Source organism: Ictalurus punctatus, chromosome 22 (genome assembly GCF_001660625.3).
Source record: "Ictalurus punctatus breed USDA103 chromosome 22, Coco_2.0, whole genome shotgun sequence".
NCBI classification, from domain to species: domain Eukaryota; kingdom Metazoa; phylum Chordata; class Actinopteri; order Siluriformes; family Ictaluridae; genus Ictalurus; species Ictalurus punctatus.
This window is the reverse complement of record NC_030437.2, coordinates 14,874,721-14,887,883: the sequence shown is the minus strand read 5'-3', so window position 1 is coordinate 14,887,883 and position 13,163 is coordinate 14,874,721. Positions and strand designations below refer to the sequence as shown.

General features: G+C 40.2%; 1 protein-coding gene across 1 annotated transcript in view; it reads right to left on the bottom strand.

Annotated features, from left to right (window-relative positions):
- Positions 1-47: 47 nt before the first annotated feature.
- The window catches only part of abca2 (ATP-binding cassette, sub-family A (ABC1), member 2), a 76,129-nt gene continuing 63,013 nt past the window's right edge, over positions 48-13,163 (bottom strand). The window contains exons 30-49 of the mRNA XM_017451905.3: positions 12,749-13,074; positions 12,266-12,479; positions 12,017-12,122; positions 11,816-11,927; positions 10,391-10,451; positions 10,091-10,265; positions 9,866-9,981; positions 8,716-8,863; positions 7,974-8,097; positions 7,749-7,881; positions 7,536-7,656; positions 7,254-7,432; positions 6,777-6,918; positions 6,269-6,403; positions 6,076-6,179; positions 5,891-5,983; positions 4,858-4,960; positions 3,665-3,802; positions 1,989-2,198; positions 48-397 (exon numbers count right to left, since the gene is read on the bottom strand). Of these exons, the coding sequence (XP_017307394.2) occupies positions 362-397; positions 1,989-2,198; positions 3,665-3,802; positions 4,858-4,960; positions 5,891-5,983; positions 6,076-6,179; positions 6,269-6,403; positions 6,777-6,918; positions 7,254-7,432; positions 7,536-7,656; positions 7,749-7,881; positions 7,974-8,097; positions 8,716-8,863; positions 9,866-9,981; positions 10,091-10,265; positions 10,391-10,451; positions 11,816-11,927; positions 12,017-12,122; positions 12,266-12,479; positions 12,749-13,074 (2,776 nt within the window). The 3' untranslated portion in view covers positions 48-361. The remainder of the gene's footprint in view (positions 398-1,988; positions 2,199-3,664; positions 3,803-4,857; positions 4,961-5,890; positions 5,984-6,075; positions 6,180-6,268; positions 6,404-6,776; positions 6,919-7,253; positions 7,433-7,535; positions 7,657-7,748; positions 7,882-7,973; positions 8,098-8,715; positions 8,864-9,865; positions 9,982-10,090; positions 10,266-10,390; positions 10,452-11,815; positions 11,928-12,016; positions 12,123-12,265; positions 12,480-12,748; positions 13,075-13,163) is intronic.

Sequence of the window (13,163 nt, the reverse complement as noted above, 5' to 3'; positions counted from 1 at the left end):
TGTTGTTGTAAGTCCTTTTAATTCTGTGTTAAAAAAAATTCTGACCGTGTTTAATAAACTTTTATTTATTTATTTTGAATCCCATCCTATAAGAGGGATATTCACCATAACCATTTCTCCAAAACACAAAAGCACTCTATAGCAGCACCACGTCTGAGGCTCTGATCAGGAAGCCTGTAGTCTTCAGGAAGCCTGTACGCTCGCTCCACTACCGCAGAGCACACGGATTAAACAGCACGTCTCTTCTTAAGGCCAGACAGATGGACCCATGGAGAAAGTGGATTAGGAACATCTTTCCTCGGTCAGATGAAAGTCTTTACTTTGTGGTTTTTTTCACGTTTCTGTGACGGAGGTCGCTGTTTCAGCAAAGAGTATCTGTGTTAAAGGACAAGTGCACCTAAAGGATTAAGAAGAAAGAAAAACCAAAGTCTTTGAGTACTTCATTATCATAATCGAGTGTACTGTAAGTAAGGAATAAAACACAAACACAATGGGCCGTGCTGTTATGGGAAAATAATCAATGACTGGATGGTGCCGTAACATAACAGTACTTCCCAAAGCGTTTTATTCTTCTTATACCACGGTAATTTTTCAACCTTACAATGTGTTATTTATTAAAAAATGACATCGTTCTTATCCATTTACAGTACCATTTAAAATCCCCACAAAAGAAGTACTGGCATCATGACACCTGTAAACGTTAGTTTTCTCAGCAGCCACTCTTTTTCTCTCTCAATTGTTTGATATCCATGAGAGCAGAGTATTTTTTGTGAATTTTTTGAACAGAAGATCAAAAGGTTAAATAATAAAGACAATTTTTCACAGCCTTCTTTGCTCGTATTTAAAAAGGGTGCCAATATTAGTGGAGGGCGCTGTATATAATATTGTGCCGAACTCAACTGGGATTTTTAAAAACTAGTTTTTTTTGTTTTTTGGGAAGATAATCTTCTTTTCTTTTTTTTTTACCTTGCTGCAGCATGCAACAGCCCGAAACTGTGTAAATTTTATGTTCAGGAATGATATTTTCTAAAATATTTGTCTTCAACGTTACATTTTTAGACCTGAATGTTAAAAATGTTGGATATTAGAAGATATGATTTACTTTTATATATATATATATATATATATATATATATATATATATATATATATATATATATATAAAAGTTAAATATAGTATAAATATTAAAGTATATTATTATTATTATTATTATTATTATTATTATTATTTCAGATATACTGAAATTTAAGCCTTTTTACTCACGGATCCATTTACTTTTTAATACAAGTAATATTTAGACAATCAGAATATTCATATATTCATAGCTCATGCAATTTTCATTTAAAAAAATGGGAGAAAATATCAAAGAATCTGGATGTGTGTATAAATAATTTGTCCATAAAAGGATTAAAAAGAAAGAAAAGGAAAAAAAAAAACGCAGCTTGTCATGTGATTGAGAAATAGTAAAGTGCAAACTCTTCCGCACTGACACTGGAGACTCCTTCCATCCATCCATCTATATTCTGTACCTCTTATCCTACACAGGGTTGTGGGGACAGGGTGCTAACCCATCACAGGGCACTATCTCACACACTACAAGCTATTTGGAAATGCCAGTGAGACTATAACACGAGTTTTGGACTGTGGGAGGAAGCTGGAGTACGCAGTGGAAACCCTCGAAGCACAGGGAGAACATGCAGACTTCACACACACACACACACACACACACATGCTCACACAGGGCGGAGGAAGAATTCGAACCCACAACGCACATTGACTGTAAATGTAAATGAAGTTTGTGTGAATTATGTAAAAGCTGCTTCACGCTTGAACATGCTCCAGTACCACTGAAAAAAATAAGTTTACAAAGGTAAAAGCAGACCTCTCTGAGATTCGTGTGATGGAAATGCGTTGTGGTGATAGAAATGTTGCGTGTGGTTTACGTATGTATCAATATATTTGTATAAAATCCTGCTCTTCATCTCACCCTCTCTTCCTCAAAGCTGATGAGTCCTTCATCGTCATCACTCTCCAGTTCCTCAGGCTCCTCACTGACCAGAGCGCTCAGCTCAGTATTGGCCGGTCGGGGCAGCAGGATTCTCAGCAGGCGCTGCAGGGGCGACTCACTGCTTTTCTTCGGGGAGATCTCCTGCTGCTCTATGTTGTCACTTTGCTTTTTGGCAAAGTTCACAAACACCTACAAAAACGATCAAATTTACAAAGCGATATTTTAATCCTGATGCTTAAGAGCTGAGGCTTTGTATAAGGGGTGACCAAAATATATCACGGTACTTGAAATTTCTGACACACTATTATAATATGGCAATATGTACGTTTTCTAACAAACGGCCATTAAAAAAGTAGTACATTTTTTTTTAATGGTCATTTTAGTTTTAATGTCTGGAAAAAGAAATGGTTTAGCATTGAAAAGGAGAATAAAAATAAGAATGGCGTGCAAAACTGCTTTCAGAATTCACAATTGTTTTCAAGATAAATAAATATTTTGTACTAAATAATAAAAAAAATATATAGTACAGTTTTTCTACAGTATAGTCGGAAAAAATGTCTCTATTCGTATCTAATTACCTATCTATCTTTTCTGTTTTTGTGTATATCTCATACTAAACAGTTTTAGATCTTCAAACGAAACAGCACAAAACAAAGGCAACCTGAGTAAACATGCAATACAGTTTTATTTAACTGCCCCCTTAAGATTAAAATTTGGATGTGCCACCTTTAGCAGCAATAACTGCAACCAAACACTTCCGGTAACTGGAGATCAGTCTTTCACTTACTTCTAGGACTAGGATTTACTCCTATACTTTGGATCATTGTTTAACTTACGTAATGAAGACCGGATATTCTCCTTTAGGATTTTCTGGTAGAGAGCAGAATTCATGTTTCCCTCAATTACTGCAAGTTGCCCAGTTCCTGAAGCGTCAGAGCATCCCCACGCCATCACACTACCACCACCATGCTTGACCGTAGGTATGATGTTCTATTTGTGGAGTTCTGTGTTTGGTTCACGCCAGATGTAACGGAACGTCTTCCAAACAGTTCCACTTTCGACTCCTCAATCCACAGAACATTCTCCCAAAAGGTTTGAGGATCATCAAGGTGCGTGTTCACTACTGTGCTGAGTTTTTCCATTTGGAGATAACGGCTCTCACTGTAGTTCTTTGGAGTCCCAGAGCCTTTGAAATCGCTTTGTAACCCTTCCCAGACTGATGCATTTCAATCACCTTCTTCCTCATCATTTCTGGAATTTCTTTCAACTTTGGCATAGTGTGTTACAGGGTAAGACCTTTTAACCAATTTCCTGCTGTTGAAAGTTCTATTTAAGTGTTGATTTGATTGAACAGGGTCTGTAGTAATCAGGCCTGGTTGCGTCTAGTCCAGCTGAACCCCATTATGAATGCAGTTTCATAGATTTGGGGAATTAGTAACTACGGGGGCAAATACATTTTCACACATGCCCAGTTGGTACTGGATAACGTTTTTTGCTTCAATAAATAACATTATCATTTAAAAACGGTATTTACTCAGGTTGCCTTTGTTTTATCTTGGATTTTGTTTTTAGAAAACAAAAGAAAACAGTATACTTTTTCACAGCACTGTATCTCTCTATCTATTCATCACAGAATGATTAAATGTCGGTATTACATTATCCAGGGTGGTCTGGCTGACGGAGTAATCCTCGATACTCAGCACCTCCACCACCTGCTCCATCTTACTGAACACCTGAGCCAGAGAGATATTCTCTGACTTCAGCTGGTACTGGATCTTAGTGTGGTGTCTCTCCTGTGAGGTGAGAGAGCAAAAACCTGTTACAAACCTGTTACTGCAAACTAAACCCATACACACTCACTGGCCACGTACTGACTTTACTCAGCATCACAGTAGCACTGCACAGCTGTGAGAAAATCACTGTTATTTTAAATTAGAGATTTTTTTCCTCCTACTTCCACGTACAGATTCAGAAAATAACGGCAACCAGATCTCACAGACCCAGATGCCAAAATTGTAGCTATGGCTTCCATAGCCATATATACTGACACACAGGACCATTCCTGGCTAAAAGTGATATAAGCAGTCACTCCAAGCCACCAGGGACCCTCGCAAGAATGCAATATTTAACTACATTAATTCAATTAAATTAATTAGAAATGAGAAATAAATGTGTTTATTGTTGTTGTTGTTGTTGTTGTACACACCCATCTGGGCCATTTCTAGCCAATAGTGGTATAAGCAGTTGCTTAGGGCCACCAGGGGGCCCCATAAGAACACAGGATTTAAATAAATACACACACATAAACAGAATGAAGAGTAGGAATGCCGGATAAAAAAATTAAAAAACATTTTAAATAATAGTTTCTTCTTCTTCTTATTATTATTATTCTTAATGCTACTAGGCGGATGTAGCTTAGCGCCCCCAGATGTTCAGAAGCGACCCTGCGTAAGCATGTATATGTTTGAGAGCTCGAAATCTTAAAAGTTTGTTGGTGCTAATAATTCTGTTTTATGTGGTTGTGTACACGATGTACTATAGCATGACTTTAATGCTGAGAAGCGAAAGGGTCTATAAACAGCTCCATAAAACTCCACAAGCACTGCAAATCCTGATTGTGAATCTCCTTCACTTTAGTATTACAGCTGAGCGAAAATAAAAGGAAGGAAATGTAATAAAAAAGGTTTTTCCTCCCACTTTCCTTCTGCAGCCAGTTTACAGCTTGACACGAATGTAACGTAAATAAAGTGCTTTGAACAAACAATAGAAACGCGCGTATTAATTAATAGTAACGATATAGTAAACATAATAAAAATGGCAACGAGTAGTATAAAAATAAAAGCCTTGCCTTTAAGATGGCCTCTGGGAAGTTCCTGTTAAAGAAGCGGATCACTTCCTTCACGCTAGCAGTCGTCTTGGTGCGCACTGTGATCATGTAACCGTCCCCAAACCTGTGGATGTGAGATCAAATGCCTCATACTGTACACTCATACTGGAAATAGAAACTAGTGCAATTGAACCAATATTATTTGCTGTGTTTAATAAACTACAGGTGAGTGCAAAAGTTTGCACACCTTTACTTTAAAATGAGATGAACCTCCAAGACATTTAATGTAAGTTAAGCTTTACAAACATTCCTCTATTATTACAATTGATAAAAATGGACAAAATATAAATATAAACGTGGACTTTGACTGAACTTGTCTTTTTCATATAAAAAGAATGAAGCAGCTGTGGATCAGGTGGTAGAGCGGGTTGTCCTCTAATCGTAGGGTTGGCGGTTCGATTCCCGGCCCATGTGACTCCACGTACCGAAGTGTCCTTGAGCAAGACACTGAACCCCAAGTTGCTTGCAATGGAAAGTTAGCACCTTGTATGGGAGCTCTGCTACCATTGGTGTGTAAGTGTGTGTGTGTGTATGTATGGGTGAATGAGAACCAGTGTAAAGCACTTTGGAACCTCTAAGAAAAAAAGTGCTATATAAGTGCAGACCATTTACCATTTTCAAATTCAAAACAGGTGTCTTATCTGTTCATGGTCCATGGTGCTAGCCAAAAGTGCCAGTTTGAAGCGCCATTATAAAACATAACCACTTCAAATTGTCTTTTTAGCCATGAGGTAATCACTACTGCTAACTGTTGCTGCCATTCAGTCATGCTAGTTGTTTACGCTGACCAGATGAAAAGAATTTTATGTAGCTGGACCCTTACAAGTTTTACTTGAATACTCTATACCAGGTGTAAATAGGAAACATTAGTACATATAGATGGACTTCTGTTTTGTAGATAAACTCTAAAAAAAAAATAAAAAAAAATAAAAAAATTTTTAAGTTACGATTTCCCACACAGAATTTAAGGGTGTGCAAACTCAACTGTACCCACCTGTTCTTGAGATGCTGAATGCTGCCCAGACACTTGAACCGCCCATTAACCATGATTCCCAGACGAGTGCACAACGCTTCACACTCCTCCATACTGAAAAAAACCCCCACCAGTTTGGTCTTAACACTTACAAATCAATCGATCAATCAATCAATCAATCAATCAATCAATCAGTCAATCGTCACCTGTGTGATGTCAGCACCACCGATCGTCCCGTCTTGATGATGTCAAGGATAAGGTTCCAGAGGAAGCGGCGTGCTTTCGGGTCCATGCCGGTGGTGGGTTCGTCCTATGGGACACAGCAGAGGACATGATCAGGGACAGAGCTCGCTTGTTTCAAAGGTTAAGGATAAAAGAACACAGCTGAGGAGCTCCAACCAGGAAAATCAGGGACGGGTATCCGATGAGAGCGATGGCTGTGGACAGCTTGCGTTTGTTTCCTCCGCTGTACGTTCCGGCCGGCTTGTCCGCGTACTTCGAGAGCTGGAGCTTCTCCAAGGCCCATTGCACCACCTGAGGGGTGAGACAAAAGGGGACAGAGAGGAGAAGTGGAATGAAATGAGAAGGGCTTGATTAGGACTGAACCTAAATTGCACTTGAAACAGTTGTTAAAGGAAGTAATTGGTTTTTCAAAGTGGCTGTACGTCTTTTCCCAAGCTGTTTCAACAAATCTACAGATACGACTTTCGTACTCGTGTGGTTTCTCGTGAGTATCGGTACATCCTTAAATACACGGGTTTAGTACTTATTATTCAATATAATCAATTTAACAATTAAGGATTAACACAATTTTAAGGAATCTTGACTTTCATTAATAGAATAAACAAATGTCAATCAAAAATTGAGTGAAATAAAACACAAAAAAACGCTCGAAACACTCCCTTACCCGCTCCTCGTCCTTCCACGGTATACCTCGGAGGCGTGTGTATAGCTCCAGGTGCTCTCGTGCGGTTAGGTCCTCAAACAGAGCATCAAACTGAGGACAGTAACCAATACTCTGCTGCACACGCAAAAGATCCTTCAGTATGCTGTGGAAAGAAAGAGGTTTAACCAGATTATTTCCTGTTATTGAATCACACACAACATGATCTAGGCTTTCTCGAAGATAAACCTTTATTGTAATGAACTTTAATCTGTCATTCAATAGAAGTGTGTGTGTGTGTGTGTGTGTGTGTGTGTGTGTGTGTGTGTGTGTGATGCATGCGCTGATAAGATCTAATGTAAGATAAAATAATTACTTTCTTCTCTGTAACACAAATTTGACAGGCAGTTCGTGTAACCATGTTAACAAGCTCACTCATGCCTAATGTGTTATTATGTATGATGATAACATTATTCCAAAAAGCCAATAGGTCATAGCAACCTGTGTCGTTCGATAAACGCCTCTCCTCCTGTAGTGCTTTCGTCTCCAGTCAGCATTTTAAAAGTGGTCGTCTTTCCTGCACCATTGACTCCCAGCAGCCCAAAACACTCTCCAGGACGGACACCCAGACACAAGCGGTCCACCGCCAAGATGCGTCCCATCTTACGAGACTTATACACCTAGGAACGGATATTTACACGGAAAAGCGTGAAGTAATGGTTGATGATTAAAACATAGTGTATTTAAGTGAATTGCGGCACCACAATGAAGTTCCAGATTCACCTTAGTGAGATTTTCAATCTTCAGCATATCGTTCGCAGCATCTCCTCGGAGTACTCTTCGCCTCTCGCGTGCTACATCGACATCGTCGTCTTCAATTGGCTGACTGTTTACAGGCAATCTCCTGTGCAGCAAATACAAACGCAGCACGATATACACAAAAATCCGCCTAGTTTTATTTGGATTCGTTTGAGCACAGTAGTTGCACACACTCACTGAGGTTTACGTAGGAAGTTGTACTGGCACAGGATGGTGATAAGGAAGCCGACGAATCCCTCGATGGTCATGGCCACCAGTCCACGCGTCACAATGTCCCACTCGAACGGAGATTTCACCTTATCAAACTGACCTGCAGGACATGGATTTGTTCATTAGAGGGCAGCAAAGAACATCAGAACGTGCCATTTCTGAGCCTGCAGATAGAACCGTAAAGGACCATACCTATCTTGGCATAGTACTCGTTAATGTATTCGTTGTAGGCCATCTCCATCAGCCCGTGACCCAGGTTATAGTTCGGAAAGATGAGGAAGCATGACTTTAGATAGCTGTTCACCAGCTTCAGATCCTAGGAGTGGATTGAATGATAATATTACTATTCAAAGAAATCAAGTTCACGTCGTTTTCTTTGTTCTTAAAGTTACAGATTTACCTCGGACTGTTACAAAGTGCTGAAACTGGAGACTCCTTACAAAAATGTTACACAAACAACTCTTTACAGAACTCTTCACCATATAAACAATTACAAGTTTTTCAGATCTGTGTTTGTGGATCGTCCGCCATACAAGTCCCTGTGTATGTTGTTACTGTAAATATTATAACAGTCCATATCTCGTTGTTCTGGAAAAGAACTCATCACCTTTGGACCAATCAGAGATTTGAGAATTCAACAGTGCTGCGATTTAAATACACGTATATCACATATTTCCTATTTGTTTCTAGTAATGACCTTTAATAGACAGTATAATCTTTTAACTTGTTGAATAGAGCGTTCGACTTTCTTCAGACTAAACAATAAAATAGAATAGAATATAACAGAAAAACATTTTCTTTGAGGAAAAGAACTCGTTTCTGAATCTGAGGGGTTAAATGCTTCCGGATAGACTCTCCCAGATCCCAGAAATCCTCTTATCTCTGACATGAAGTGAGCACACTAAAAGACAAACATCATGTTCCTGGTGCGTACCTTGTCATGTTCAAACAGCTGGAGGAGGAAAGTGGCCACGGTGGCCGTGATTCCTATGAAGAGGTTAATAACGATGAGGAAAACATAGGCTGTGCTGGGAACCTCAAACCAGAAAGAGGCTGGATACATGATGGGGGTTATGGACCAGCTGGAGAAAATAAGATCAGGAGAGAACATACCAATATCACTGATCAAACACGATGAACAAATACTAGCTTTCCGTTCTGAATACTTACAATGACAAATGAGAACCTAGCTCTTACAGTATATATTTTCATTTAAAGATGAATAAATGGTACGTTATCATTCTGGTCCAGTATTATTTGTAAAAAGCAACTGAAGCTTCAAAGCTAATTGATAAACTGTATTTATGATATATTTTTAGTCATACAGAGTCTTTTCTTAGTAACGTTTTAACACGTCTGAGAGAAATGTGGATTTTCCCTACCATTTTCTATTTCCCTTCAATCCTATTTCCATATTAAAACTGCTTTTCTATTATCCGTATAAAAGACTTAACAGCTGGGTGCTGAGTTGTTTTTTTTTTTCGTAATTAGCTCATCCTCAGCGTTCATATTTTCCAGTTTTGTAGCAAGTGTTATTACAACGTTAACCATGTGACCAGCAAATATACTGGGTGGGGTTTTTTTTCCATGTCGTAGTGACAGGAGTATCCATACTGGTATGATATTAACAGAGTAACTATTGTATCACAGTAGATTTAAAAAGTCCGTTTGTTAAGAATTTAAGGGTACAAGACGAAAAGATTTTCGGCTTTGTATGGTCATACAGTATAACAGCAGTACTTGATATCAGTCCTTCCTGGATTTCGAACATGAGTCATGTGAGGTCATCGCAATTTTGGGGGGAAAAAGCCGCAGCAAAATTTTTAAAAATCTCTGCGAAATCCTATATGGACTCTAATATTAAAGCAGAGCAATGTACTGTCTTATTGATTCGAAGATTTAAAAATACGTATTGCTTGAGTTATGCTTGAATTTATTTATTTTTTTATTATTTTTTTTTTTTACAAATTCAAGTAAGCAGTGACTTCAATTATCTCTATGCAAACAATGATCTAGCTATTTCTCCACGTTCTCCTCCATCTTGACTCAGATTCAGTGTTATTTCATGCGCTGAGCATACGTACCCATAGAGCAGGAAGAGAGCAACCACTGCTGGGAAATTCTTGGGGGACGTGTACGCAGGCAGGTCAAACACAAACAGAATGAGAACGCAGCATGTAGCTGGGACCAGGTAATTCAGCTAACAGTGGAGAGAGAGAGAGAGAGTGCAAAAAAGTCATTCACACTCCAGCAGTACATTCAGTTTGAAAAAGGGGATCACATGACTCTACACTCGTCCTCCATCTCACCATGTCCCAAATGTAGTTGGCCAGCCAGTAGATGACAGGGTCACAGCCGCTCACAAACTGCAGGTGCTTAGCCTTGGTGGACTTCTCAGCCACCAGAAAGACCACAAAACTGGCTGGGACAAAGGACATGGCCACGATGATGAAGATGGCAATGACCACATCAGTGCCCTGGAGTCTGGTGTCAAGAAGGAGAAAAGTGTTAGAAATGAGATGAGGGGGCTCAGAGAGGACAAGAAGAGAGTATGAGAGAAAGTATTGGAAAAGGGCATTGATGAAAAAGGGGTGAAAGAAAGCACTTACAGGTAATCCAGAGAAAGACTGGCACTGGTCCTGTTCATGGGGTGATTCGTCACCGTGATACCTGAATACACGCATACACAAACACCATGGTAAATAATTCATACAAAACTATGCTTTGAAACTACCTAGTGAAATACTAGCTATTACACTACTGTATCGTGTATTGTATGATCACCCCCAGGGTGAGTTCCTTCTGAATTAGGGACGTGTTCCAGTGAACTCTTACCAGCTTAGTACCAATAGCAAACTCGTGACCGTAATAGTGACCCCACGTAAGCAGCCTATAAAAGGTCCCCACTGTGTCATGCTTGTTCTCTTTCTCATTCTTGTTTTACAGAAGATGTGAAGAATGAACACTGAATAGAGCATTGATGCACAACCTAGAGGATGGTATTTTATTATTTTGCATAGTACAATTCTTAAGGCATTGTTACAGTATTTCAGGGCAGGATGGCGAACTTTCTTCTTATGCCAGGCCCTGATGGAGTTGATGGCTATTTATTGACATTCTCTGATGCTGCATTGCCGCAGCAGGAAATGAAGCAAGCAGCAGGCATGGCTGCAAAGTCCAATAAGAAGAAAACAGTAAGCTCCTTTGCTGCGTTGTCACGGCAGAAGTGTTCTTTTGTATCTTATGTCCAGAAAAAGATTTGTTGTTTTTTTTCAAAAATGACATTTTTCACACCTCTTTTTTTTAGTTAGGTAATTACAGTTACATTCATGTTGCGTTTTTTATATAAAAGGGGGAAGGGGGACGACGACAACTCCTCAACTACCACTAGTGTGTAGCATCCACCTGGATGATGCGATGGCAGCCATAGTGCACCAGAACACCCACCACACACCAGCTATTGGTGGAGAGGAGAGAGTGATGTAGCCAATTCAGGGATGGGGATTATTATGGGGCCATGAAAGACAAGGGCCAATGGGGGAATTTCTCCAGGACACCGGGGTTATACTCCTACTCTTTACGAGAAGGATTTTTAATGACCACAGAGAGTCAGGACCTCGGTTTAACGTCTCATCCAAAAGATAGTGCTGTTTTTACAGTATAATGTCCCCGTGATTATACTGGGGCATTAGGACCTACACAAACCACAGGGTGAGCGCCCCCTACTGGCCTCAATAATACCACTTCCAGCAGCAGCCTTAGTTTTCCCCTGGAGGTCTCCCATCCATTTTTGTTTGCACTATTTTATTTATTTTTTTTACATATAAATATTTGAGGAATTTATATTATGTATCAAAATACATTTTGATATATTTCTGTCCATTTCTGACTCCGTGATGATACTGTTTTAATCGGTACTTATAGGATGTTTTGGTATCACGTTACTGTACAAAAGCTATTGCACCGGATGCTAATGATTTCCTATGAGGAACGTGAAGCTATTTAAGGCCATCACTCCAAAATGGAGTTCTTACCATAAGCTGCAGGGTTGCCCTTGCTAAGGGGCAGGTTAGCACGCAGGATGGCATTGTTCAGCACGTTCAGGTATGTGGGCATGCTGTGGTAGCCTTTATTGTTGTACAGCACCTGCAGAGACAGAAAGAAAGCAGAAACCCTGCTGATCAGACCAACCATGACCTTTAAGAAACCTTTATAAGAAATGCACGCTAGCTCACCTGGGCCGATCTCCGCACTGCTATCTTGCGTGCCATGAGCGATTTCTTCCTCTCAAAGGATGCTGGTACTGATTTCTGGATGTTTCCTACAGTGATGCCTCCATACCTGAGAAAACAGTAAAATAGAATAAGTAGAGTCTGGTTTTGTATAAAAAAAACGAGAACATAACAGCTCAGGTAAACTGACGTGCTGTGACACAAAAGAAAATGGCACAAGAAAGCTCTATTGTGGCTTATTTTGCTCTTCACCTGTGCAGTCTCATGCGGTCGGAAGTGTAGAGAAGGTACTCAGACACGTTGCGACCTGTGATGTCTACCAGAATGTCCCCCGTGACCACTTTCGTGAGGGGCGGTCGTCCGCCGACACCGCTCGGGCACGAGAACCCTGTTCCCTGCATGGAGCAGATGCAGCGCACCGGCTCTCGAATAGACAGCGGCAGTGGAGGAGGAGACGTCACCATCGCTGTAGAATCAACACACACACATACACACACATTACTACAAGCATTAACATCATCAATACACGCAATTCGGATTTTGATGGAGACAACTACACTCATTTAGCCAAGATAGGTTTGCTTAATTCATACAAAATCCTTTTTATTCATATAATCAGCTGTTTAAAAACCTTCCAAAGATCTCATTTGAAAAAAAATTCACCAACAGAGTGACTTTAACTGTATCACTGACTGGTCTGTATCACGGCTTAGGATTCACTGAAATGAGCCTCACCGTGGGCAGTGGTGGGCGGAGCTACTGTGTAGTTCCACAGAGCATCATCAAAGCGTGGCTCTGGGTAATCGGAGGGTGCGGGCGAGGGTGGAGGTGGGACGAAGTTAGACAGAGGCACCCCCTGGGTGAACGAGTCCAGGCACATGGGATCAAAGTAGCGCGCTGCCAGTGTTTTGGCATTGTTGGCGTAGGGGTTGAGGCTCTGCGCCAACTGGTCAAGTGTACTATTAAAGGGGGTTTTGAGAACACAGGTTGCACCCACACCTGAGGGCAAATGCAGCGTACTGATAATCTTTCGAGGGCCGGCATCCGGGGAGAGCTTGCTCCTGTAACAACAAAGCAGGACAAATGATTATAAATAAAAATACACCACAAATCAACAAATTAGCACCAGAAGCACTAAGCACATCACAAA